Source organism: Pezoporus wallicus, unplaced genomic scaffold (genome assembly GCF_028554395.1).
Source record: "Pezoporus wallicus isolate ANWC-B61680 ecotype Strahan unplaced genomic scaffold, APGP_CSIRO_Pwel_v1 scaffold_6446, whole genome shotgun sequence".
Lineage (NCBI taxonomy): Eukaryota > Metazoa > Chordata > Aves > Psittaciformes > Psittacidae > Pezoporus > Pezoporus wallicus.
The window spans coordinates 967,243-993,537 of NW_026636264.1; the positions used below are offsets into that span (position 1 = coordinate 967,243).

The following is a 26,295-nucleotide window of genomic DNA, read 5'->3' on the forward strand; positions in this document are numbered from 1 at the left end:
GCCTCTGACTCTTGTGTTTTAAATAACTTACGCTCAGAAATCAGCCATCTATGGGAAAACGGGGTGGAACAAGTTGACCAAGGCCAAGTGGTATAGAACTGCCACAGCACTAGGTGTCCCCTAATGGATCAAACACTTCACCACATATCCATGAGGCTTGCCAGGCATTTCTGTGGGCCAGGAAGCTAACTTTTGGCTGCAGTTCATTTATTTATGGGTTCAGAGCAGGTATGTGTAGCAGTGATTTGCGATGGAATGTGGAAAAGAGAAGTCATGTAAATAGCTGCTATATTGTGCTGCTGCTATGAAGATTTCGGTAAAGGGTAAAAGAAGGAAGAGACAGGGTGCATCTCCAGGGTTTGGCAAGAGGGTGTGGTGGGAATCATTGCAGATGTACTTTGTACATCATAGATCAAGGCACAAAGACATGATAGCTGTATGACGAAGTTGGATGTGCTCAAGCAATGAAGTAAACTGCTCTGGGAATGAAAATGAAGGAAAGAACCAAGGGTTTATAGGGAAAAAGTACTCATTTGTGGTGAGACTCCGTTGATCTGAGTTGAAATGTAGTCATGTTAAAATAACCTGAAGTCTTTAAGGCCTTCAAGAGGGATAGTATGACAGTAAATAAAACCTTGAGCTAACTGCATGCAGAATACGCTTTAAAACATAACCATGGAGTGAAGATAAAACCTCAGGTGAATACGTAGCGACTGAGCTAGTAAACTCCTCTTCCTGAAGAATTAGAGCATGGGGAAGAAATGACTGTTATCTGATGCAAGTCAATCATTGCTATAATGGATTAAGAACAGATGAAGATCTATAAAATTGAGTTTACAGGACACGGTTTTGCAGAATGCAGAGCCCTCTCTGTGAAAGTGATGGACTTTCAGCTGCTATTGACTTTGGTAAGAATCCAACCTGCTTATTGATTTATAAGCCTATAGCCCAACTTGAAAAACTGGAAAATATCTACGTCTCTGAGACTTGCAGTTACTAGATCTAACGCATGCTATGTGGTTATCAGCCATTTTCTGGAATTCTTGAGCTATTAAGGAACCTACAAAATGTAAGGCACAGCAAATCAGTGTCTCAGAGCATATCAGAAAATAAGTTAAAACCAAAATGTCTAAAACCACAGTGATTTCCACTTGTGGGTTTCAGTGCAGCAGCTCACTGAAAGCAGCAAACCGTGTGCAGAGTCGCAGTACTTTGACAAGCTGCAAGTGCAGGTGTCTGCATGCCCCATCTAAACCGCTAGCTCAGGGCCCTGGAGAGCAGCAGCCTTACTAAAGTCAACTTATTTGCCAGATGTGGGGACAATGTGCAGAATCTTAACTATTGATGAGAGTTTTGCCACTGGCCACTCCAGCTCTTTGTATGTGCTGTTTTGATCAGCAGCTTCAATTAGAGAACAAAATTGTTTAAATGGCTCAGGTGAGTGGATTAGATACCTAATTATGTTTACCTGAAGTATTTAATAATGTATCTTAGTAGGGTTGATGTTTTCTTTTTAATCCACTTCCTTAAGATGGTTCAATTATGTGACATGAGGGAAATATTACATGATGCTAACATTGAAGAAGTGCTTTTTTTAATATCCTACTTAAATGGTTGTTTTAAAAATTATTTTCAAAACACTTCAGTGAGGTTGACTATGTTTTGTTTGTGTTTTGTGAGTTTAGGACTCATGCCCAAATTCATACCATGAAACCATGGCAGAGGTTGGAATAAGACAATGGTTCCTGAATGTGATTTTTCTTTTCTTTTTAGAGCACCTTTTTACTCAGGGATGCTATTTTGCTAATACTGGGGAAGAGGGGGAGTACCTTGAAAACAAATGTGGTTTATGTGAGGAAGGCAGTGCTGCTGCAGAAGCACAGTTGGAAAATTTCAGCACACAAAGCCAGGAAATTTGAAGGTTCTGACTCTCTTTTGTAGGTGTAATTTGGCAGGCTGTGTTAATATCTTATATCTTTGCTGGCAGGGAATGGCTTCTGCTAAACACAGTTACTCACTTTGAGTTTTAAATTCAAAGGTAGGTTCTGTAAAGTTTAATTTTTTCCCCTGCAGTTTTCATGATAAAGGCACAGTTATTAAGTAAGGGCACAGCTACTATACAAGAGTGGCTATTATTAAAACCTGCACAGAAAAAGTTATAGGCAGCAAACAAGTGTGGTTACATGCTTAACTTGACTTCACAAGGAGACACATAATGTAAAGTATAAATTTCTTTTTATATGCAGAGTAGAAGCTTATACTGAAGTGCACGATACAGTGAATAAGACAAATTGTTTCACTGTCAGGTCTATCAAAGTTATTGTTTCACATTTACTTTGTTCTTTCTGTTCATGCTTCTGTTAATTTGAGGGGGAAGAATGGGAAAACTGCAAAGATTTTAAGAAAAAAAAAGTAGCTGTAAGAGTGACTTCGCTTTCATACTGGGAATCACACTTCGATAAATATTTTATTTGTGCTCAGGGAAGTTACACCACCGTGGCACGTCACCACCCATCAGCAGAGTAGACCCATGGGCCTACTCTTTCACATCCTCAAATGTGAGTTCATCTTAAACTGAAATATGGAAGAAGATTTTATTGAGTTGTACAACTGTCTAATTGGAGACATCTCAGAAAACTAAAACTATCTTATGACTTTTGGAGCAGATTCTCCTGGAAGGCATGCTAAGGCACATGAAAAACAACAAGGTGCTTGGTGACAGCCAGCATGGCTTCACTAAGGGGAAATCCTGCCTGATCAATTTGGTGACCTTCTATGATGGGGCTACGGAAGTGATGGACAGGGGTAGAGCAGTTGATGTCATCTACCTGCACTTGAGCAAAGCGTTTGACACTGTCCCACACAACATCCTTGTCTCTAAATTGGAGAGACATCAATTTGATGGATGGACCACTCAGTGGATAAAGAACCGGCTGGATGGCTGCACACAAAGAGTTGTGGTCAATGGCTCAATGTCCAGCTGGAGACCAGTAACGAGTGGTGTCCCTCAGGTATTGGTGTTGGGACCGGTCTTGTTCAACATCTTCGTCGCTGACATGGACAGTGGGATTGAGTGCGCCCGCAGCAAATTTGCAATGACACCAAGCTGTGTGGTTCGGTTGATACCCTGGAGGGAAGGAATGCCATCCAGAGGGACCTTGACACGCTTGTGAGGTGGGCTGATGCCAACCTCATGAAGTGTAACCATGCCAAGTGCAAGGTCCTACACCTGGGTGGGAGCAATCCCAGGCACAGCTACAGGTTGGGCAGAGAAGAGATTCAGAGCAGCCCTGTGGAGAAGGACTTGGGGGTGTTGGTCGATGAGAAAATGAACATCAGCCAGCTTCAGTGTGCGCTTGCAGCCCAGAAAGCCAACCGTATCCTGGGCTGCATCAAAAGGAGCGTGGCCAGCAGGTCGAAGGAGGTGATCCTGCCCCTCTACTCTGCTCTCGTGAGACCTCGCCTGGAGTATTGTGTGCAGTTTTGGTGTCCTCAGCATAAAAAGGACATGGAACTGTTGGAACAAGTCCAGAGGAGAGCTACGAGGATGATCAGGGGACTGGAGCACCTCCCGTATGAAGACAGGCTGAGAAAGTTGGGGCTGTTCATCCTGGAGAAGAGAAGGCTGCGTGGAGACCTCATAGCAGCCTTCCAGTATCTGAAGGGGGCCTATAGGGATGCTGGGGAGGGACTCTTGATTAGGGACTGTAGTGACAGGACAAGGGATAACGGGTTAAAACTTAAACAGGGGAAGTTTAGATTGGATATAAGGAAGAAGGTCTTTCCTGTGAGGGTGGTGAGGCACTGGAATAGGTTGCCCAGGGAGGTTGTGAATGCTCCATCCCTGGCGGTGTTCAAGGCTGTGTTGGACAGAGCCTTGGGTGAGATGGTTTAGTGTGAGGTATCCCTGCCCATGGCAGGGGGTTGGAGCTAGATGATCTTAAGGTCCTTTCCAACCCTAAGTATTCTATGATTCTATGAGTTGGAGTAGTATCACCTGACTCAGGTGAGGAAAAGTAAGTTTTGGATACCATTAATAGTGTCCCCTGCCTCAGGTTTTTTTCCATGGTGTTCATGGTCCACAAGAACAAATGTAAAGGGAGGAATTTCTTTTATTCAGTAATTTTAGTTTGTGCTGAGGGAACTCAGAGTAATACAGAATTATATTTTTATTTTATTTTATTTTATTTTTTAGCCAGGAAGAATAATTAGCACCTCGTAACATTTACATAAGGATTTATGGAGGTATTTCATGCACTTTAAGGAGAATGTTAATCAGATCTGTTGGTTAATCTGTTTAATCAGATCTGTGCTTCCTAGCAAATTTTTAGGAATCCACTTATATCCATTTGGAACATGATCTTACTACTAATTTTTAACCATCAGTCTTCTCCAAATGACTTTGGAGAAACGTTCATTTACATTTCTTGTTGAGCATGTAACCAATATTGAAAAAGAAATGATAAGCTGCGTGAATTTGCTTCAGAGTTTACACTGCCGGTGAACCATGAAATCAAATTAAAACATCATCTGATTAATTTTCTTAATTCTCTGCTGTCAGACTAATAATGGCAAGTAAAATGGGCAGGCTCCTTGTTTAATTGGTAGTATTTTATGCTAATTAAGTAATGAAACAGTATTTTTTTTCTTAGATGAGGCTGTATATGTAGAATATATTTTTAGTTGACACAAAACAGAGCTTAGTAACACCCTTTGGGACACATTTGGCCACAGGTATATTAATTCATGTATCAAATATTAATTTCTGTAAATTACATTAAGAACTACAATAAAAATAGGTTGCTAATTTGCTGTGTTACTCCATTATTGAAAGCAAGTTCCTAAGAAGAAAATAAAAGGAAGTAGGAAATATGAGGATTCCACTGTGCTACTGTGGAGTTACAGCTCTTAACTAGGCTCTCTAAAATACAGTAGTGTATGTGAAGTTGGGTTGGAGGGGATGGTTATTTGTTGCTTGATTTCTCCCACTGATGCTAATTTCTTGGTTAGTAGCTTTGTATTGCAAATTCCTGGATTTTTCTAGAAGAACTTCCGGTGATTTGTCTTTTTTGAGCTACTACTGTATTTTTATGGGGCATTTTTGTACTTTAATTTGTATTTTCATGCTTTCTTTTAACTATTGCAACTAGCAGCTTCTGTAATGTGAAGCTTCTTGCTGGAGACCCATATCTTAAAATATTTTGGGTTCTACTAGGAATGTGAGTATTTGTTTTTGTGATACTGTGCTGTTTTTTTTTTTTTTCTTCTCAAAGTCCTGTTCCTGTTGTCCCTTTCTACATTTAAATCCAGGTATTATGTTAAAATTACCAATAGCCTTGATAACTATGTCATGGAAGCTAGACAATGGATAAATTTCTTACTCTAGACTTCCATATGGTTTTAAGTATGACTGACAAAATTAAGGAAAATGGGTAAAGTATCTGAGAGAGGTATCTGATTTTTTTTCTTTCCTCCTTCTACTGCTCTCAAGGGAATAGGGCTGTATGAGTGAAGACTGGGAGAGGGAGGAAATAAGTTTGAGACTGAACCAATGTGTCATTGTGTTAAATCCAGCCAGCCAGTGAGGTCATTGTTTTCATCTGAGTCATTTTTAAATGAAAACTCTTACATTATGGAAAACATTGCACATCTTTATTTCAGACATGGAAATATCCAGCTAACCTTTCAGTGGTAGAGCTCCACTGATTTCATTTGAGGTACTCCTGACTCCCTGTGGTGTAAGCAGGAGGGGGAATCAAATGCTTCTGCCTCATTCTTTACCTCTGTGCCAATAACCCAAAGGGGTTATTCTTTAGGCACATTTCCAGCCAAGATGCTTGTTGAAGAAGGAACTGGTAAACCTGTTGATCACACCTGTCAGCCCTGAAACTGGTAAATATGTCGGCCTGGAGCTGGTACAGTTATACTGGGGAAAAAAGTTCTTAAGCTTTTTCATAAAATAGGCTCTACTCATTTGGAGGGTAGATTATGTTCCAATGTGAACAGGGAAAATCCTTGAGAATGCATTCTTGGATATTGATTATATTTCATACTTGGGCTTCAGTAGGCTCAGTCTGTGTAGTATGATTTAATTGAGGGACTTGGGACAGTCTTCCCAGCTCTGCAATTGATTTGTGTGACTATGAATGAGCCCTAGCATCTCTTTGCACTGGGATTTTAATGTAGATGATCTTTAAGGTAGGTCTGTTATTTGTAGCACTTTAAGGGTCTTACATATTTCAGTAATTATAACAGAATTTGTATTGTATGCTGTAGAATAGCATGGAGTGGAGATACTGATCATTCAAGGTGCTTGGTGACAGCCAGCATGGCTTCACTAAGGGGAAATCCTGCCTGACCAATTTGGTGGCCTTCTATGATGGGGCTACGGAAGTGATGGACAGGGGTAGAGCAGTTGATGTCATCTACCTGGACTTGGGCAAAGCATTCGACACTGTCCCACACAACATCCTTGTCTCTAAATTGGAGAGACATCAATTTGATGGATGGACCACTCTGTGGAGAAAGAACTGGCTGGATGGCTGCACACAAAGAGTTGTGGTCAATGGCTCAATGTCCAGCTGGAGACCAGTAACCGATGGTGTCCCTCAGGGATTGGTGTTGGGACCGGTCTTGTTCAACATCTTTGTCGCTGACATGGACAGTGGGATTGAGTGCGCCCTCAGCAAGTTTGCCGATGACACCAGGCTGTGTGGTTTGGTTGATACCCTGGAGGGAAGGAATGCCATCCAGAGGGACCTTGACACGCTTGTGAGGTGGGCTGATGCCAACCTCATGAAGTTTAACCATGCCAAGTGCAAGGTCCTACACCGGGGTCAGAGCAATCCCAGGCACAGCTACAGGTTGGGCAGAGAAGAGATTCAGAGCAGCCCTGCGGAGAAGGACTTGGGGGTGTTGGTCAATGAGAAAATGAACATGAGCCGGCTTCAGTACGTGCTCGCAGCCCAGAAAGCCAACCGTATCCTGGGCTGCATCAAAAGGAGCGTGACCAGCAGGTCAAAGGAGGTGATCCTGCCTCTCTACTCTGCTCTCATGAGACCTCACCTGGAGTACTGTGTGCAGTTCTGGTGTCCTCGACATAAAAAGGACATGGAACTGTACAAGTCCAGAGGAGGGCCACCAGGGTGATCAGGGGACTGGAGCACCTCCCATATGAAAACAGGCTGAGGAAGTTGGGGCTATTCATCCTGGAGAAGAGAAGGCTGCGTGGAGAGCTCATAGCAGCCTTCCAGTACCTGAAGGGGGCCTATAGGGATGCTGGGGAGGGACTCTTCATTAGGGACTGTAGTGATAGGACAAGGGGTAATGGGTTCAAACTTAAACAGGGGAAGTTTAGATTGGATATAAGGAGGAAATTCTTTCCTGTAAGGGTGGTGAGGCACTGGAATGGGTTGCCCAGGGAGGTTGTGAATGCTCCATCCCTGGCAGTGTTCAAAGCCAGGTTGGATGAAGCCTTGGGTGAGATAGTTTAGTGTGAGGTGTCCCTGCCCATGGCAGGGGGGCTGGAACTAGATGATCTTAAGGTCCTTTCCAACCCTAATTATTCTATGATTCTATGATTCCAAATAAGCTAATAGAAGTAGTAGGAGGTTTTGACTGAATCTAACAAATGCCGTTTTATCATGTAAAGTGGGAGAAAGCCATTGCTAGTTGATGCTTTCAGAATAACTTAAGAAAAACTCATTGCTCTATGACACAAAATCTTCCTGTTGTTGCATGGCGTGTGCTTACACTGTTTGTATGTGGCAAGTCCGATGTCTCCTTAAGATCTATCCAGGCAGTTGGTTGATAAGGATTTAATATTTTTTCTCTTTCAAGATTATACTTCCAGGTCTTTTGTCAGAAGAACATTACCCAGTGCATGGAAACATTCAGTCTTAAGATGACCCAGAAGATGCAGAGGGTGCAGAGTGCACCCCTCTAAAGGAAAAGATGGCTGGGTAATGGTCTGCAAACTGTGTAAATGTATCACATATTTGCTGGGGAGTTTGCACAGTGATATTGTTTATCATCTGTGATATTTTTTTCATGCATAGAACCTGTTCCTCTTGCTACTGTGGTCAGGCTCCAAATTCAGTCTCATGAAAAGCATTAAAAATAAAACTGCAGCAAAGATGTCTAAGCTGTAATATCACTAAAAGTGCAATAATTTCAAGATTGGGGTAGAGTGTGTTTTACTTCCTACTGAAAATATTTCCTAGACCTTTAAAGCAGTTTTTGAATCAGCTCTATTGAGTCTACAGAGCAAATGAAAGGCAATTTTTCTCAGGAATCCAGTAGTTTCCAGACTAGGACCATTGCTGTAATGTGTCCCTGTGTTGATGCCCGAGTTTCTCATGGCAATTAATGTATATTTGTCCATACCGCATGCCATCAGGTGAGCCACTGTTTGGCCAAGCTAGCAGCACCCTGTGGGGAAATGGCTGAGACCAAGACCCTAGGAGTAGCACCTCAGAGTGATGGGCTGCGACAGGCTTTGAGGAAAACTGTCCTCACTGAATAACAGACATGCTTCTAAGTGACTTGCCTAACATGGGATCGGAGCAGTGACCAACAGGAATTCCTCTGCCCCAGCTTTAGCCCTTCTCGAGTGGTGGGCTCAAACAAAGCCACTGGTCTAGAACTGATGGAGGAGAGATACTGGAAGAGATGTGCATCTCAGTTGACCTTAAGGTGAGGTTAACTCCTGCTGGTGATATGCTGCTTTCTGCTTTGGTTATTGAGGCAGAGCAGCAGGGCCAAGGCTCCTACAGTCACTCTTGCAGTGTCATAGGTGTCTAGATAAATAGTATCTCAGTGCTGGCAGTGAATATTTGTTGTGCTGTTATCTTGTGTGAATCACTGACAATAATCATGCGACATCCTCTCTCTCTCTCCTCCTTCCCCAAGTGTTGCCAAAGGTAATGCCATACTGTCACCCATGGGGTTCGACTAGTAGGGACTAAAGTGAGCATCTGACTGTGCTCACCTGACTGCAGGTTAGACTTGGATCCCTAGTGTATAAAGCTGGCATTGAATTAATGTGAAGCCATAACTGAGCAGTTTAATGGGTCCTCATGTATGCTTTGTGGAGAAAGCTGTGATCAGGATCCAGGCATGCTTTCGGTAATCGTTTTTGTCACACTGCCAGCTGCTTCTATCATAATCTTATGTTTTTGTTGACCAGCTTTTATCAGAGGATATTTGAGAAAATGAAGAAAGCTTTTGTCATTCAAAATGTGAATTTAAATTTTGTCTCGCCTTTCTTGAATAGGATGATTGAGACACTTGTTCGGTTTGTCATTTACGGGTCCCCAGTTGCTGTCTAACCATGCTGTGGTAATAATACCAAAAGAGTGGTTGTCCGACTTCCCATGCCTTTCTTCGCCTTGTTCTTCTGGGAAGTTGTTCTTGAAAATGGTAGCACCACGTGTTGGTGGAACAGTAGAGCTATGAATGATGCTTATTTGCATATTAAGAAAGAATAGTAAAATGGAGAAAAAAGGTTGAAATGTATTCCATATTGCAATTTCAGGGTTTTTTTGAAACAATTTATTCTCTCTGTGATGTGCCTTCGTAGAGCATGTCCTTGATTAAAACAAAAAACATTCCCCCAAAACCAAACCAACAAGAATAAACCCTTGCAAAAGCAGTCTACAGGAGATTAAAGGTATTGAGACCTAAACTGTTTGCTCTTCAGCTGTGAAATAATTGGAGCCAAGGTTTTCTTTCTTTTCTTGTTCCCGTCCTTTTAACAAACGTTATCACTCCTTTAAAATGAGCGATTTTACTATGGCAGCCTCATCAGTGCTTGCAAAGGGATCTACTGATGGCAGCAGATTAAGCTGCAATGTCTTCAGCAGGAAGACTTGCATTAGTCTCAAGTGGGTTTGGGGTGCCATGTGATTAATGGTTTCTGGTAGTTAGCTTTGGATGTGCTAGTCACTAATGTTTACATCAGCAGACAGAAGAAAAATGAGTCAGTTGCATATTGTGGAGCCTGTGTGATGACAGAGCTGGTCAAATTTTGGATTTGTTTAAAAAAACAAACTATTTCTACGCCTCCTTTCTGTGACCTTCTTAAAAAGGAAAAATAAATATGGTGATGATTCCTGTTTAGTAGTTCTGCTTTTCTTATCTGGGAGAGATAGTTGATAGTTGAAGGTTGTTATTCATTGAGACCGTGTATGGAAATGCTGTGTTTCACTGTAGATGTATTGCAGTACTGTCTTCACTGCTGTCATGAGTAGCTGAACAACTGGAATGGAGCACAGCAACAGCCATGAAGCCTGAGGAAGGTTCTGTTGTGATATACAAGTGTTCCTACTATAACTTCTGTTCATAAGCCAACCCTGTATCCCATGGGTTGGCAATACCCTGAAAATGCTGTCTTTGGATGTCACCAGAACAATATTGGGTGGGTTCCAGTGAATCCTCTGCTGAGGGTCTCCCATCCTGTGAGCAGATGGTGTAACCTTGCCAGAGAGGAGGCAGAGTTCAGAGGCAGAGCTGTGCATGCAAGACAAACCAGTTCACTGTCATGCAACATAGCAGTCTTATCACTCCAAAGGGAAACTAGAGATGAGCAGGAAAGAAACCTTCCTTACGAGCTGAAGAATGGAGTAAAATCTTGGGAAGGGTTGTGTAGAAAAAGGCTTGCCAGTAGAAAAGTTAGTATCTGGCAGGCTTCAGATGAGATTAATACTTTTACTGTTAATGATACAGATTTTGGACAGAATAATACTTGAAAAAAAATGCATAATTGCAGGCAAAAAGGATGTGGTTTGAGGGGTTGGTTTGGTGGTTTTTTTGGGTGTTGAATGTAACATGTGGGATGTCCAAATTCGCAGCCATCAAGGTGTCAACATTTCTAGCAACAATAATAGCATTTAAAATTCTATTGAGCACATACTCTGTTCTGCACTTTCCAGGTGTGTCAAGTTGCTTTCAGCTACAAAGGCAAAAAGTGGAACATAAAATATTTGAAGCAAAAATAGCAGAAAATAGCATATAGAATTGTACATCCCCTTTTAGCCTTTATTAGCACAGACAATGGAAGGGTGGTCAGTGGAAATGCTGATGTGATTAGACTCCTAGCACTTGCAGGGTCACAGCCAAAGAAAAGCAAAGCATGAGGATAAATCTCATTATGTTTTGCCACTGTGTTATTACAGTTCAGCTTTTTGGCTAACAATAAAGTTATGATTTCCCTCTTATTCCTGTACATCCTTTTCCTTAAATAAGCGTAGATCAAAACTGCCCATATGCTTCTGGCATTCTCATGTGAAAGTAGGCATGAGGGTTCACAAATACTGAGAGCTGATTCTGGGGCTGGAATGTGTTTGCTTACTGTCTGGGTGGGTGGCAAAGTATCCATAAATGTTTTAGCACAGTCTAGCTTGCTCTTGGTTTCAGTACAAGATTTATCACTGATCAGTCAGTCCAGCAACAGTGTGGAGGATTTAGTATTCAAAAGTGAAAAATGCTTTTGGAAGTACTCACTACTTGGCAGTCCAAGGGCAAGTTGGTACTAAATATGTCTGAATTGTGAGGTGGACAATTTAGACGGAGATCAACACTGGGAAAAGGTGTTGGGTGCTGCTGCTGGGCATCCTGTCCATGCAATGTGATGGGTTTTCTCAGTTTTAAAGCTTTGCTGTGGTGAGTAATGGAAGTTCCTTCTGTTGTGATCAACCACTGAAGGGTATAATTAGAAATTTTGTGTTCTCGCAACTTATTTCAAAGGCTAGTAGATGTTCTGTGTGGTTCCATGTTCTGTAGCTCAACTTTGTCTGTGAAATATCCTGACACTTCAGCATTGCAGGCTGCTGCTCTCTTGTGTGATACAACAGAGGCACAGCTGAGCCAGCCAAGCCTGTGTTACACTGGGGAGGCAGCTGCTGTAGTGTGGTGTCCATGGGTATAGGCCTCCCTGCCTTCAGTAGTGTCACACATGAGCATTGGTATACGTGTGGGCATTGTATGTGGAACATAAAATCCTGAGAAGTAAAGGTTTTGGGGAAGGAATATGCCAGGGATATGGCAAGAGGTGGTGAGGTCCTCTCAAGTCTTCTATGTAGCAAACCCAGGCCTCAGCATTAATTTATCTGTGAAAGACTCCAATGACCTAAAATAGAATTTCTGCAAATAGTGCTATGTTTCAATTTAGTTTCGTAACTACGTGTGTATGCTGGGATCTGCAGGGTTTCCAGATACCTTCCTTCTCAGATCCTATCAGGCTTTTCCTTCAAGCTTTACAACAATGAGAAAAACACAAATATAAACTTTGAGCTCTTTGTTTGTAAAAAAAGCCATTTGTGGGACAGGAGTGAGTGTTTCCCACCCTGAGTTTGAGGCAGCAGTAGCTTGAACAGGAAGTGCTGTATTTAAATGGAACATGACAAACATTTCAGTGAAAAATGTAATTTTTTTTCCATGTCAGTTTGATGCTGCTCAGAAATCTAGAGCAGTGGGTAGAAAGAGAGTAAACAAAAGGCACAAAAGGTGCACAAAAGTGCAAGCTAAATATACTTATGGTGCTCTTCTTGAGTGAAAATGTATCTGTCTAGATCCACAAATTAGTATCAGTGGAGGATTTAATCGAAACACTTGATTTCTTTGAAAATTTCTAAGTAATTTGAGATCATAAGGCATGGCTGCAATGAGAAATGTCATTGCTACTTGTTAATTATAGGCCTATTTTCTGTTAAGAGTTGATGAGACTTCCCCCCACTACCAAATTTCAACATCACCCAGATAATGGATGTAGTACCTGTTTCATGCCATCATGCTACCTTTTTGCTAGTAAACCACTTAACATGTCATGGCTTGAAAATACTCATGATTTATTTGTTTGTTTCCTCACAGGCTGGAATGGTGTTGAGATGTGGATACTTCTGGTTTGGCTTGTTTCTCGTGCCCACTGCATGCCTTGTTAAAGACGTGGCATGGACAGCGTAAGTCTTGAACAGTCCTCTCGGTATTACGGGAATTATTCTGTATGCATATGTTGTCCAGTCCAGTATAAAGCCTTCCAGTGAAAACAAAATAGTGATACTCCTTTGGGATATCTCTGAGCAAAGCCAAGTGGGAGCAATTTCTCACCTGCCAATGCAACCAGCAATGTGAGAGAGTGAGTAGTTAGTCCTGAATCTGAAGGAGGCAGCCTTGCTGGAGTAATGAAGGTGTGTTGTCATACTATTCTTTGTGTTGTCTGCCCTTTTGTTAAAGGCAAATTTAAATCAGACATAAGATACTTCTTATTACTAAAAAGGAGCAAATAACCTCAGTCAAACTGAACAAATTAGGTAGTAGACTCTAATCCATACCCAGTAAGCTCCCGCTTGTTTGTCTGCTGCTCTTTGGGTTTTCCTTCCACAGTGGGTCTTCCAAGACTTAACTGAGAGAAGAGCAATGCTCTGCACTCTGTGCCTGAACATTCCTTCCCTGCCCAGAGAGGAGGAACAACCCTTGTGAAATACAAGCCTCTGTAATCCTGTTCTCTCAAAACTCTGGGGTTTCCAAGCATTGCAGAAGGCAAACAAATTCAAGAACTTTGATTTAAAGAGAAGCAACGTACCTTCTCTACCATTGCAATTTGAAATGCAGAAGTGATGTTTTCATTTAGAATTTCTAGTGTTTTATTCAACTTGCTTTTAAGTGTCTTAGACACCAGAAGCTTTCATCCTTTCCCATGGAAAGCTATGTTACAACCAAGAAGGTTTTACTGCAGGCATGTGTAATAACCTGGTGCAAGAAGGATCCAGGACATTCCAGCTCTGGGGCAGAAAAGCAGATCCTAGCTGGAGTGAAGAGGGGTATATAGGTTAGCTTGTCACTTGACACAAAGGCTCAAAGTGAAAGCATTGTGACATGTAACTCTGCTCCAGGGATGAGCTGTCAGTCAGCCAAGGAAGATTCTTAGAATCACAGAATCATTTAGGTTGGAAAAGGCCTTTCAGATTGAGTCCAGCTGTAAACCTAACTCTGCCAAGGCCACCAGTCTTCTTTACAAAGAAATGCAGAAAGTACTGAAAAAACTAGAAACTTTCCTGAAGACAGCCATGTTTCTAACATCGGCATAAAAGGTTAAGTCAGCTCATGTGCATATAACTGAAAGTCTTTTTCTCCTGTGGGGTTGATAGCACAGCTGTGTGAAACTGGTAGTAGGCAAATCTGCCAATCATAAAGTACTTCTTAAATGTTTTCCTATTTTCTTCCTCAGCTTAATTTTCACGAGCTATATTGCTAAAATTAAACTAGGTATTATAATATAAGATTTCTTTTCAAGCCAAACAATGATTTAATAGTCTAGTGCAGCAGAGGGTTTTTTGTTACACTCATTTAACTTCTCCAATTGAAAAATATCCTAAAATTTTATAGCTGAGGCCAAACTGTTTAAGTTGAGATTCTTGGTTATGTCTATGACCTGCCTCTTAAAGCTCTGATAAAAAGAAATTAATCTTAGAATTAATTTAGTATAACAGGCCCTGCTCTTGTGTCAGGCATTATTTAAAATTGCCTGCTTAGTGGTAAGTGGGACTACTTTTGTGATTAAAGCTAAATAGGAGCTGGACTGTTTGCAGCATCAGGGATCAAATATATATTTAGTGTCTGAGATTGTACCTCATTTTTTGAAATGTTTTCATGATAGCTGGCTGTCCTGAAGTTGTCCTCTGTTCTTATCAGTTCTTGCAAGAATGACTTGAAAATTGTAAAACAGGCCAGACCAAGGCAGGCTCATCTTCAGCTATTACTCATTTAAAGCTCTTACTGACTCAGCCTGCTCTTTAATATTTCATAGAGAAATATCAGCAACATAATCCTTTTGCTGGTTCAGACCAAGAATGCACAGAGATTGTGAAGCTCTCAAGACAAACACGCATGATTGATGTACTAGATATTTTCCCAACAGATTTTAAACAGGAGGCTCCTATCAACATTAAGCAAAAAATCTGTTCTCTGAGCAGGACTTCTGTTTGGGTTTTTTTAACCCATCACTGAAAAATTAATACCATTAACATTTTAACTAGGATAAATGAAATGACACAGCTATCAGCATTGCCATATGGAAGGAGTAAAGGTCTGTTTCCTTTCCAAGGAGCTTGCCATTCAGAACTTGAGCCCAAGGCCTCTGGAAATCAGCCGGCACATTTCTACAGCAGCGGTTACACCACATTGCTGTTTGTAATTCAGCAGAATCTCAGAATCTGGTTTTGGCCATAAAATTCCAGCAGCTCTGACTTCTCATGGGCATGGAATTATCCCTTTCAGTTTCTTTTGGACATGAAGCATATGTCTACAGAAAGAGCATCCATGTGATCCAAAAGGTACATGCCTAATTTCAGTACAAAATACTGCCAGAGAAGCATAAATACAGTACAGAGTTTTTGTCTGGAAAAAGGTCAAAAGGGATAAGAACATGTGTTTCAAACCCATATGAATCTTTGTTTCTAAACTGCTGTGATGCATCTGCTATCAAAACTTGTAATGCTGGAAGCAAGAGCTAGTTTTACATGTTCCCTTTGTTACACAGGCTGCAGCTGTCAACGCACCTCTTATCTCCCATGTTCCCTGCAGCAACAGGCTTTTTGCTTCTTTTTTCTTTTAAGTGAATCAAGGAAATGTGGAAAAGTCTCTTTTAAGAGAAGGAAGCTTATTATTAACACTTGGCTGTAATACCGCATTGTTAACTTTGGTCCACTATCCTGAATTCAGTGGCTTGGATTTGATTTTTGCCTTATAAAAGTCCCACTTGTGCTACCATTGAAATAAACAGAGCTTTATAAGGTGAGTGCTTCCTCAAAGTTGGCACACATCACTTGAATACGTGTCACTGGTGCTAGGAAGTCTCAAAATAGCTGAGCCACAAAGCTATGTGGGAATCATAAAAACATAGAGTGTATTCCAGCAAAATCAGGCAAGAGGGCAAGAATTGCTTAATAATTGCTGTCTCAATACTTAGTGTTACAGTGAAAAATTTCCTGAGCTGTCCAATCATTATCCAAAGTTTTGTGTACTTTTTTACGATGGGGGAAGAAGCATGTTGCACTTGCCAGCCCCACAGTATAAGTAAGAGAAAGTATGGGGAGCTCTTCCCATCCTTGTACACACTTGCAGTCCCTGGAGCAGAAGACTCCTAAAATGTTATTGAGTCTTGCAAGCCAGAACAGAGGTTTGAGAAAAGTTTATTAATGTAACCTGGCAGATTCTGACCTCCTGAATCCCCCAGATATTCTCCTAGGGTAGCAAAGTGAAGCTATGCACTTCCCTGGCTCCGAAGGGGAAGGGCCACCCAAATTACAAAGGTAACCTTTGCCTGTTCGTATGGCCCATGGTCTTAATGTCCCAGTGCGTGAGGAAAAGGTGAGTTTGTCTTTATGAAATGCATCAAATTTCAGCCAAAAAGTAACAGCAAATACAAGATCTCATAAGGGCTGATCCTGCATCTAGGGCCACTTGTAAAGTACAAGGTAAAATCTAAGACTTCCACCTGTATTTTTGTGTATCAAAAGTTAATAATATGCTGTCGTGAAGTATCCAGTCCTGCTGCCAGCAGTCCATGGAATATTTGCAGTTGACTTTGATGGGAGCAAGCCCAGACTCTGAGACAATTGTAATATCATATTTTTGTACATGGATAGGTCAGCTCAGACTCTTTTTATAAATACTTAATTACTGACTCTTCCATGGATGCTCTTGCTTCCAAGTGAAGGAGTGACTCAATACATAACAATTACCTGTGGGTTTATTGTTGCTTTATGGATACACAGCCACAGCAGAGCCCATATATTTCATCATTTCACACTACTTAGAAAATACTTCAGTACCCACAACTTCAGGACAATCTTTTCCATATTGTAAAATACCAGTGCAATGCCTCTGTGTGCCTCTGTGTGCTGTGCTGGACTTTGTAGGTCAGGCTCTGTCCTATTAAATTTTAAATTCAATATTCTCTCTAAAGGAAAAGAAAAACATCTCTCATCTCTTATGGTGTATGGCAAGATAAACATAGAACCTTGGTAGAGATTGAATACCTTGTAGATTCCTGTGGGGAAGACTGATTATAAAGCATTTTCAAAGTTCCAAATATGCTCAGTCTTCAAGTTTGCAATATTAGGTATGGCCCCTTTAAAAGGTAAAAGATGAGTTCAAGGTCAAAATTTCAATGCATTTAATCAAAGAGTGTGATAGTGAAGTCAGCTTTAAAGATTGTAAGAATTACATAGCTCAATTTTCTCTTAAATGCAGATGTGTTTTGAAAAGTAGTTTTCATTTTGGCTTATTTTGACACATTTGGGGCCTAATTCATCAACACAAAGACCCAAGGACTTGGATAACCTAGTGTTAATATCAAGGCACTGTCATCTAAAATAATATCAGCAAAGATTTTGTGGTCTTTGTGTCTTATTCCCCATGGAAGGAGTAATAAGAATCAAGCTTTTTAAAAATAAATGCATTTTCATTATATTTTAATAACATATACATCACTTATTATTTTTCTGCTAGAGGGAATTTGATGTTTTACATCATTGGTTAAAGATTATAGTATCCGCATGTGAGATCTTTGTAAAACTTGGAGATTTTTGCCATTTCAGAGTTGAAGGATATTGTTTTAATGCCATGAAGTAAGTGGTGTTTCAGTGACTTGGCTCCATCTTGTTTTCAGGCTTATTGTGCAGTCATATGCAAATCAATATGATCTCATGGGACACTTGTCCTCCTTTAAGTGACACGAAAGAGGAAGCTGATCAAAAACTGCCTGTTGGAGAAAGATCCCTGCATTTTGTGTTATTGCTTTGTACACGTCAAGGCAGAGGGGCTAAATTCTCTCCTTTATAACAGTGTAATTCAGGTATAATAGCGCTGCAGCAGTAGGTGAAACTATGGAAGAAAGGCCCAAATACTCTTCATGAGTAACATTGCTCTATTGCTCTTCAAATCTTGGTTGCGCATGTCGTACATGGATTGTTCTTTGAATCCCCAAGCCAAGCAAATAGGACACAGCCAGTCTTATTACTTGTCACTTTGAAAGCTCAGTGGGGAAAGAAGTGCCTTTCCAAGTCATGTGAGATTGAGAAATGAAAATAAAGGGGCTTGAATGGCAATTATTATCCAAGACTCTCCTCAGCTTTTCAGGGCAGTGCCATGCATAGCTCAAAAGACAGATAGAATCATGTTTTACTGCCATGAATATTCAATGAATCCCAGCTCTTTTGTCTGAGTGCCTGGGTCCTGAGCAGTCCCACGGCAGTGGTGTCAGGTCTCCATAGTCCCATAGCTTTGCTGGCTGGATAGATTTTGAGTGTTGTGTTGAAGCAGCCAAGCTGTGCTGAATTTGAAGTCCTTTGGATTTCTCATTTCTTATGTAATATTTCCCAAGTATTGTGAACTTGAAGTGATATGCATACACTGTGCCTTATGTCCCAAATCCTTCAAGGGAAGGCCCTGTGCCTCTCAGCTGAGAAATAAAATTGAGGTTTTGTAGCAAAGGAAATGTTCATATGGCTCTCTTGTTTTTCTTTTTATCTTTTCCTTGTGGTACAGGGCCAAGCATACCTACCATAAAACTTTGCTGGAGCAAGTTCAGGAGTTGGAGATGAAGACGAGAGAACTGGGAAAAGCCATGCTTCGTGATAGTAATGGAAAGAGGTAGGGCGAGTCTATGCTGATGTTTAAAACAGACTCCTTTGTCCCTTCCCCTCCCTATTTCTCATTTACCATTCAAATCCGATTCCAGACAGGGTAAGAAGTCTTCTATCCTGTGCTATTCATTTATTGTTGTTCCTTTTCATCTATGTCTGTTGCTCCCACCAATATCAGCTCTTTCAGTTTCATTTCCCGTGCATTACTGCAGTGAGGCTGTATTGGAAGCTGCTACTCAGTCTCCTGCTTGGTAGCATATAGTGCTATTACCTGGCTGCTGGACCAGGCTGTTTTTGAAATACTTTGTCATCAAAAAAACCCAACCAATTAATCTGGTATCAGTGTCAGGTGAAGAAGCTGTCTGCAACTCAGGATATGAAGACTGTAGTTAAAAGGAGAACTGCCTAATCCCGTGTCCTCTACGGCTTCATTCAGTTTCACCTTGAGGGTTTTTTTTATGCCTTTTCTTCTTTCCACTGCAGCTTACAGGCTGCTGCTTTCAGTGTTCTCAGTTTCTCGTTGTGCCTCTCCCTTATATCCACACCATATGGACTGGAACATATTGCTGTTATGGAATCTTTCATTGTAAGGGGAGAGTATGTGTTGTGTGAGAACTTTTGTCTCTTCTGAAAGAAGCTAAAGAAAATCATAGGGAGGCTTTTGCATCCAACAGTTTCATTTACTATCTCAGATCGTGGTTCTGCATCCACTGGTTGGAAAAGCTCCCCATCAAAAAGGTTTTAGAACCAGCTCTTCTGTTCCTTACACAATATGGCACCACATGACTTGCTAAGAAACTACATGATCATTAAACTGGATTTTAGCAAACCTTATAAACTAGCAAACTGAGTGGAATGGGGCTTTTAAAAGATTTTGTTCTTCTGGGGCAGGGTCATCCTTTGAGCCTTTGATCTCTATTCTAAGGTAAACTAATTGCCATATTGTAGCTGCTGCTAAGATGAGTGGATAGTAGAATTTTTTTTCAATTGAACTTGTGTGAGTTAATAAGGACTATTGATATGGAAAATTATCAGGGAGTGAGTTTACCAAGATTATAGTAAATTGAAAAGCTTTAAAAGAAATGCTTATGTGAACTTTAATGTGTTTAAAAGATGTCCTTAGTGACCAGAGTCTGCTTCTCAGAGACCAAGACAAAGTAAACACAGCATTATTGATTAAGATCACTTCAAAACACTTGGTATCTTCAGTTTTTATTTTGAGTCATTTTTCTGCTGTGACTTTTAGATTCTACAAAACACTGTTTGTAAGTTGTGCTTACTTGCAGAAGCCACGAACTGCACATCAAATCATTTAAAAACAAAGATCAGACTTTGCAGCACTAGTCAACAGAGGCTACTTTCTGTGCCACAATTAAAACCTGAAATCAGGCATTTAATTAAAAATGTCTTCGTTTCAGAGGTCTGAGCAGTCACTTGAAAGTCACTTAGAGCCAAAGCACTTGGTACCAAAATCAGGTCAGCTTCCCCCAGGCAAGAAAGCTGTAACTTGGTGTTGTGAGTTGCTGACTGACAGACTGAGTAGATGGCAGGCAAGTGGAATCCAAGCCAGTAGAAAACTGGCTGTTCCCAGCCACACGGCTCTGGCAGTATGAGCCCCTTGAGTGTTGCTGTGGTTCCTATCCATGCATAAGATAGTGGTGTTTTGTAGCATTTGTGTTTTCCTGACAGTATTTAGTGCCAGTTCTTGACAGCTGGAGAGGGGAGTGAGTCAGCTTTTTGCCTGATGAGCCCCCAGGTTGCAAGGCGGGCTGACATACTGTTAATAGTGAGAGAGACAGTTAGCATTTGATCTGTTTATATGTGCGTGTATGTGTCTCCAAGAACTTGATGGTTTTCTTCTCTGTTTACACACTGACCTGACTTTCTGTAAATGTAATGGCCCTGTTGTAATTCATTCATATACTACATGTTTTCATAGCCTTTTATTTTATTGCATTCTCACTGCAAACTCTTTCATCTGCATTCCTCCTCCATATAGCTTCACTTCATTCTCGAAACGCTTGCATGGAGATGATGTAAGGAATCCCTTCTGGCTGTCCTTCCCATTCTCCCTCCCCCCTTCTTTCCATGAATTTGTTTGTTCTCCTTCCTAATTGCTCCCAGATTTTCTGGGTGGTCCATCTGTGAACTAGATAATGGTAGAGTGCCTCTGCCTGCTAGGAGTTGGTGTGCTGTGCTTGTGATGTGGCCTCCTGAGTGCTCTTCAGAGTTGTTCTCTTTTGTTTGTCTCCTGGCTCTTTCACACCTGCTAGAAATCATGTGCTTGTCCAAAGGGAAGGGTGAGGGTGGGAAAGCTGCAGAGTGGGAATTTTGTGCAGTTACAACCCCTCTGGTTCATGCACTTTATTTTTGAAATATTTCCTTGAAGCCAATGGAAGTGAGCGCCGGGACATGTGCACTTCTCTGCCCTCCTGCCTGCAGCCCCATTGCTCTTGGGACATTCCTGGCAGTGTGACACTATTCAGGAAGGGGAAGTGACTGGAGTCTTCTCATTTCTAATGGAAAGTAGGGAGCTGTGTTAAAACTGTACAGCTCCATCTGCCACCTCCAAGTACCAGTGTTAGTTCTTGGTTGGAAGTGTTCCTGAAAACATACCCATTAGGTGCTGGTTTGTTCAGGCAGCTGTGGAAGATAAGCTGGCTGTCATCAGAGCCTATTTTCTTGGCTCATGTAGTAGACACTATTTTTGTTCAGTGTTTTTCACAAACAAACAACAAAAAAATCACACCCAATTACAGATAAGAGAAGGATTTAGGGAGCTAATTGCTTTTATCGTTGCCTAGCCCTTAGACAAAAAAATGAGGTGCAAGATCTGAATGTTTAGGGTTAACCTGCTAAACAAAAAGCAATTCACAAACCTCAAAAAGCAGTGAGTGCATCTAGGCTTGCACAACAGGGTGCCAACAGTTTGCTTCGGCTCAGCTGAATTTCTAAGATGTGAGCAGGATAGCACCTAGGTCCTCACTGCACATGGGGAGGGAGCGCTATGAGATCTGCATGTGCCACTTGGTACCTGTATCTGCACACACCGTCTTAGAGGGTCTTCACCCTGCCGTCTGTTCTTGCTAGACACACTTTTCCCAGGTTAATAAAAGATGTCTTCACTAGTGCCTGTTACATCCCTCTGAATCTCAGCCCCTTTGAACAGTTTATAAAATTGAATTTGCTTATAGCAATCAAAAAAAAAAGGCGCAAATTTCTACCTTACCTGTGGCAGGGAGCAAACAGCAAGGCATGTGGGAGACCAGGGAGCATCTGTTCTGTACAGGGAAGAGTGTCAGCACCCTGAGCTGGGTCCTGAAACCTTGCAAATAACATTAGAGTGACGCTTGGATTTTATATCAAGTGTATAGTTTTGAGCTGTAATTGGTCGTGTTCTCATTTCTCTGTCAATCTCCTCTAGATGGCTCAAAATTTCTCATGGAAACTGGGATGATCTCGCTCTCAGATGATTCCAGGAGCAGGGGATTTCAAGCACCTTAGGAAACTTGCAAGTCCAGAAATAGCTTGAGAGAGAGCGCAGTAAGGGGCTGGTGATGGATCCCATGCTTTGCTTGCCTACCTGCTTGTGGAAGATGAGTACCTGAATTTGCCCTCCCCAGCCTGGCATCCAGTGGTGCTGAGCTGGACTGCAGCCCAGCTGCAATGTGAGCAAGCCTTGGTGCAGGAAGGGAGAGGGGTCCCTGGCACTCTCATGTAACAAAAGGCAAGACTTAACATAAATTTACATGAATTTGGAGAGGTGAGAGGGACAGCTCCTGTGCCAAAGTAAATAATGGACATGTGGAGACACCTGCCCAGCAGACCTAGTTGTGTTAACATGCAAGATTTACACAAAGAAAACAAACAGCGTTTTTCTACAGGTTTGTGTTCAAAAGTGTCATTGAGCTCAGCTGCAGACATTTTTGTGTCTTTAAATAAGTTTACAACTAAATCTTGCCTCATAAAGGGCCAAATCTTCAAATTCTCATTCACTTTTCACTCCATCTAACCTCTCATTGAAGTCAGCAGGAGTTCAGGTGGAGTAAAGGCTGATGAGGGACCAAAGCAAACTTTACTCTGGAACTCATGTCACTTTATTGCTCGACTGGCCAACTAATGGAGAGTGAGCAAAGCTGTGCAGCACCCTCCTTGTGACAGTAGATTTCCTGTTACAGAGGGTTTCTCTGTCTTGGAATTGCCAAAGAGCTCTCTTTAAAGGTAGTCTTCTGTTTTTCTGTTCTGCTTTTAATTGGTTGGTGGCTGAGATTAGAACATTATTTGATAATAAAGAACAATGTAGCTTTCATGACTTAGTGTACTTCACAAGGAGCTGAATGGCCTGTCTGGGGTGTTGCAGAAAAATGCCTGCAACACTGAAATACTGGGCAGAATTTCTTCCAGTTACTCAGAGAGCTGGGAGGCAGTATCTCAGAACAGTGGAAGTGACAACGAAACAAGAGAGGTGTAGTTCTGTAGTCACAAGGAAGCAACAGGGAAGCACTGTGGTGTGCTCCTGCGCATTTTTCAGTATACCTTTTTCCTCTTGCTGCTTTCACCCACTGATGATAGATAGACACCTCTTTCTTTCATCTCTATTTCGTAAAACAAATACTGTTTTTCAGTGTACCTAAAACATCAGTTCCCCACAGTCTCTGTTGTCTGCCCTCAACAAAGAGACATACCAGTGGAGATTCTCTTTCATTTAGGTGCTTCTAACACTGTCGCTTTAGCGAAATGTGCATGATCAGCTCTCGCCCTGAGAGCAAGCCATCTTATTTATCTTAGCCTGGGTTTTATTTGGTGGGTGAGGGCAGACGCCTATCTCGTTTCAATAGCTGCATGACCCAGTGGGTAATCAGTGAGCTGACACCCGTGGAGACTTGCCCACTCCACAAGTCCCTGTGGAGGAGCAAGGAAGAGGAGAACATGGGAAACCTGACTGAGGCTTGTGGCTGTGCAGGGAGCTGAGAGCAGCAGAGCCCTCAGCTTCACGCCAGCAGAAGCAGAAACGGTAAAACAGCCTTCACTTTTAACAAACCTGTGAATGAGCTGAGGACCTGATCTCGTGCTTCCCAAGGAAGAGGCAAGCTTTTTCATTAAGATCAAGAGGAACAAGGCTTGGACTCATTATGTTTCAAAGCACTTTGTCTCTTTATTGATGCATTTCAAATTACATCTACTTGAATAGGCAGACCATGCCAGTAAGGCCCCTTCACAGCAGCAGGTACAATGAATCTTATTTGAAACAAACTCAGTCTTGTGTTTTCAACTGGTTAAACGGCATTGGCTGTTTGGAGCCAAATTCTTGTTTCCTGAATGTGTTGAATTCATTGTATTTACTCAGGATATGCATGACTGTGGTCTGAATCCAGCCCATCCAGTGCAGCTGAGCATTAAATGAGGTTTAAGAGGGGAGAGGTGTATTTTGGTTTGAGGGTTTGCAGTCTTTTTATCAATTTTTCCAGATGTTCTTCACACCATTTCTGGGAAGCCAAGGCAAGGTTTCTCCACCAGCGTGCACAACAAAGTGACTGGCATATTTACGATTTTTCCTTGCAGCTTTTCTAGTAAAAAGATATTAGACTCCTTTTACTAGCAAAAAGCACATAAAATGATATCAGTGGGGTTTTTTTGAATTCTTTGATTCCATATGGTAAGCGTTCGTGTATGGTAGGTGGAAAATGCATAATTTTGTTTTATTTTACACTTGGCCCTTTCTCTCTCCCTCCTGTCCCATATCAGTAAAGGAATCATCACATTATGTACTGTTAATTTCTGGCATTTCTTAGCCCTATGTGTGAGGCACTTGAAATTGCTAGCTTGGCTTCTGCTTCTGCTCCAAGTTGAGCAGTGGGGAGCCTGTGGGGCAGAGGTGGGAAGGAACAGAGGGCAGAGAGGGTCTCGGAAGCTGGCCAGAGGAGTGAAGGAGTTGTTATACTCCCACTGGCATGGGGGACCCAAGCACCCAGCTGCTAGCACGAACCAGTTGGAGCTGACATGCCTTTTCTTTGGTACAGTTAATTATTTCACATCCTGATTGTGCCTATAATGTAACCTTGAGGGAGAGCCAGTGCACTAATAAGGTTAAAACCTGGTGACCTGGAGAAGGATTTAGAGCTGTGATCAAACCTGTTAGCAAAGTCAAAGTTGATGGAGGTACAGAATCAGCACAAAGGCCAGAATGGAGCTGTGAATTGAAAGGAATGATTAGAAAAAAGAGAACATAACAAGATGAGAGTTGAAACTGATTAAGGGGCCAGTCTCTCTGGTGCCTAATCCACTGGGTTGGGCACCAGGGATCTCTACAGGGGAGAGAAGAAGAAATCTTCCCTCCAGGCTGCACAGCAGGAGAACTGCTCCATAACAACTGTTCCAGCCTAATGGCTTCAGCAGTCAGCCTGGGCTCCTCTGTTGGCTAACCCTGTCTGGGAAGAGAGGCAGGACAGCCTGCATTCGCACCTCTGATTTGTGGCAAAGAATCAAGTACTAAGTTACATTCAGCAAGGACAAGAAAACAGAAGTTGCACTAGATATTAAATATTTAGTGGACAATTACAAAATACTTAAGAGCTTAAAGAAAAGCAATTTGTTTTTTTTACAGGTCAACCAAATGTCTTGAGCTTTGCTCTAAATTGTATCCAGACACTTTCAAAGTTCATCAGTTTTTGTTGTTGCACTAAGCTGTTCTGTAGTTTTGGGGTTTTCCTGTTTGTTTTCTTTTTCCTTCTAAAGAAAAGGAAGAAGAAGTTGGTAGGAGTTTAGAGGTTTAAATACAGAAGCCATTTTAACTTCAGTCAAAGTATGTAAGGGGACTTCTTTTAAATGAGGAGATTTGGATTAAAAAAAACAAACAGAACATAAACCAAACCCACAACAAACTATCTTTACATAGAGACCAAGCATGAAGAACTTGAACCTCCAAGGTGACTACTTCTGAAAAAATGAGTGAGTAGGAAAAGAATGTTATAATTGCAACTGTATTGCCACCTTATCTGTAGAGGATAGGAGCAAGAACCCACTAGAGTAAGTGTAAAGTGAGGCACTTAGGGACAAGAAGTAAACAGCAGTGATAGCAAAAGGAGGATAGATGAACAGCAGCAAGCCACACTTAGCCTTCTCTGCTTCTCAGACTTTTAATTTGAGTCATTTCCGACATTCTTGAAAGGCTGAAGGCAAAACCAGGGAGCTTCAATTTCATGTTAGATTAGCTGGCTTTGGGACAGCTGATGATGATGATACCTGTCCCCTTCTCAACACATTCCCATAATGGACTGCATAAACGCATGCTTAATGTTTGCAGTGCGTAGAAATAGAAGGCACTCTAAGCACAGAGACCTCTCATTTATTATTTTCTTAGGGTTGTTGCTTTTCGCAGAGGCACGTGATGTTTAGTGCTTGCTTTTTTCGATGGTATATTTAAAAAGTGCTTGGTAATACTGTGATCTTGTGGTGGGTGACCCTGGCTGGATGCACGTTACACACCAAAGCTGCCCTGTCGCTCCTGCTCCATCTTGAAGCCAGCTGGCATTGGCTTTGTTGGACGCAGGGAAAGCTTCTAGCAGCTTCATACAGAAGTCACCCCTGTAGCCCCCCTGCGACCAAAACCTCGCCACATAAACCCAATACAATTCTGTTTAAAGAAGCAGTC

The 26,295-nt window shown here is 41.7% G+C and overlaps 1 protein-coding gene across 4 annotated transcripts in view; it reads left to right on the forward strand.

Moving 5' to 3' along the window:
* Nucleotides 1-26,295, forward strand: part of ATP8A2 (ATPase phospholipid transporting 8A2) — a 323,111-nt gene that overhangs the window by 280,541 nt on the left and 16,275 nt on the right. For all 4 annotated transcript variants that reach the window (XM_057399592.1, XM_057399594.1, XM_057399593.1 and 1 more), the window contains 2 exons: nucleotides 12,868-12,956; nucleotides 18,547-18,651. In XM_057399592.1, the coding sequence (XP_057255575.1) occupies nucleotides 12,868-12,956; nucleotides 18,547-18,651 (194 nt within the window). The remainder of the gene's footprint in view (nucleotides 1-12,867; nucleotides 12,957-18,546; nucleotides 18,652-26,295) is intronic.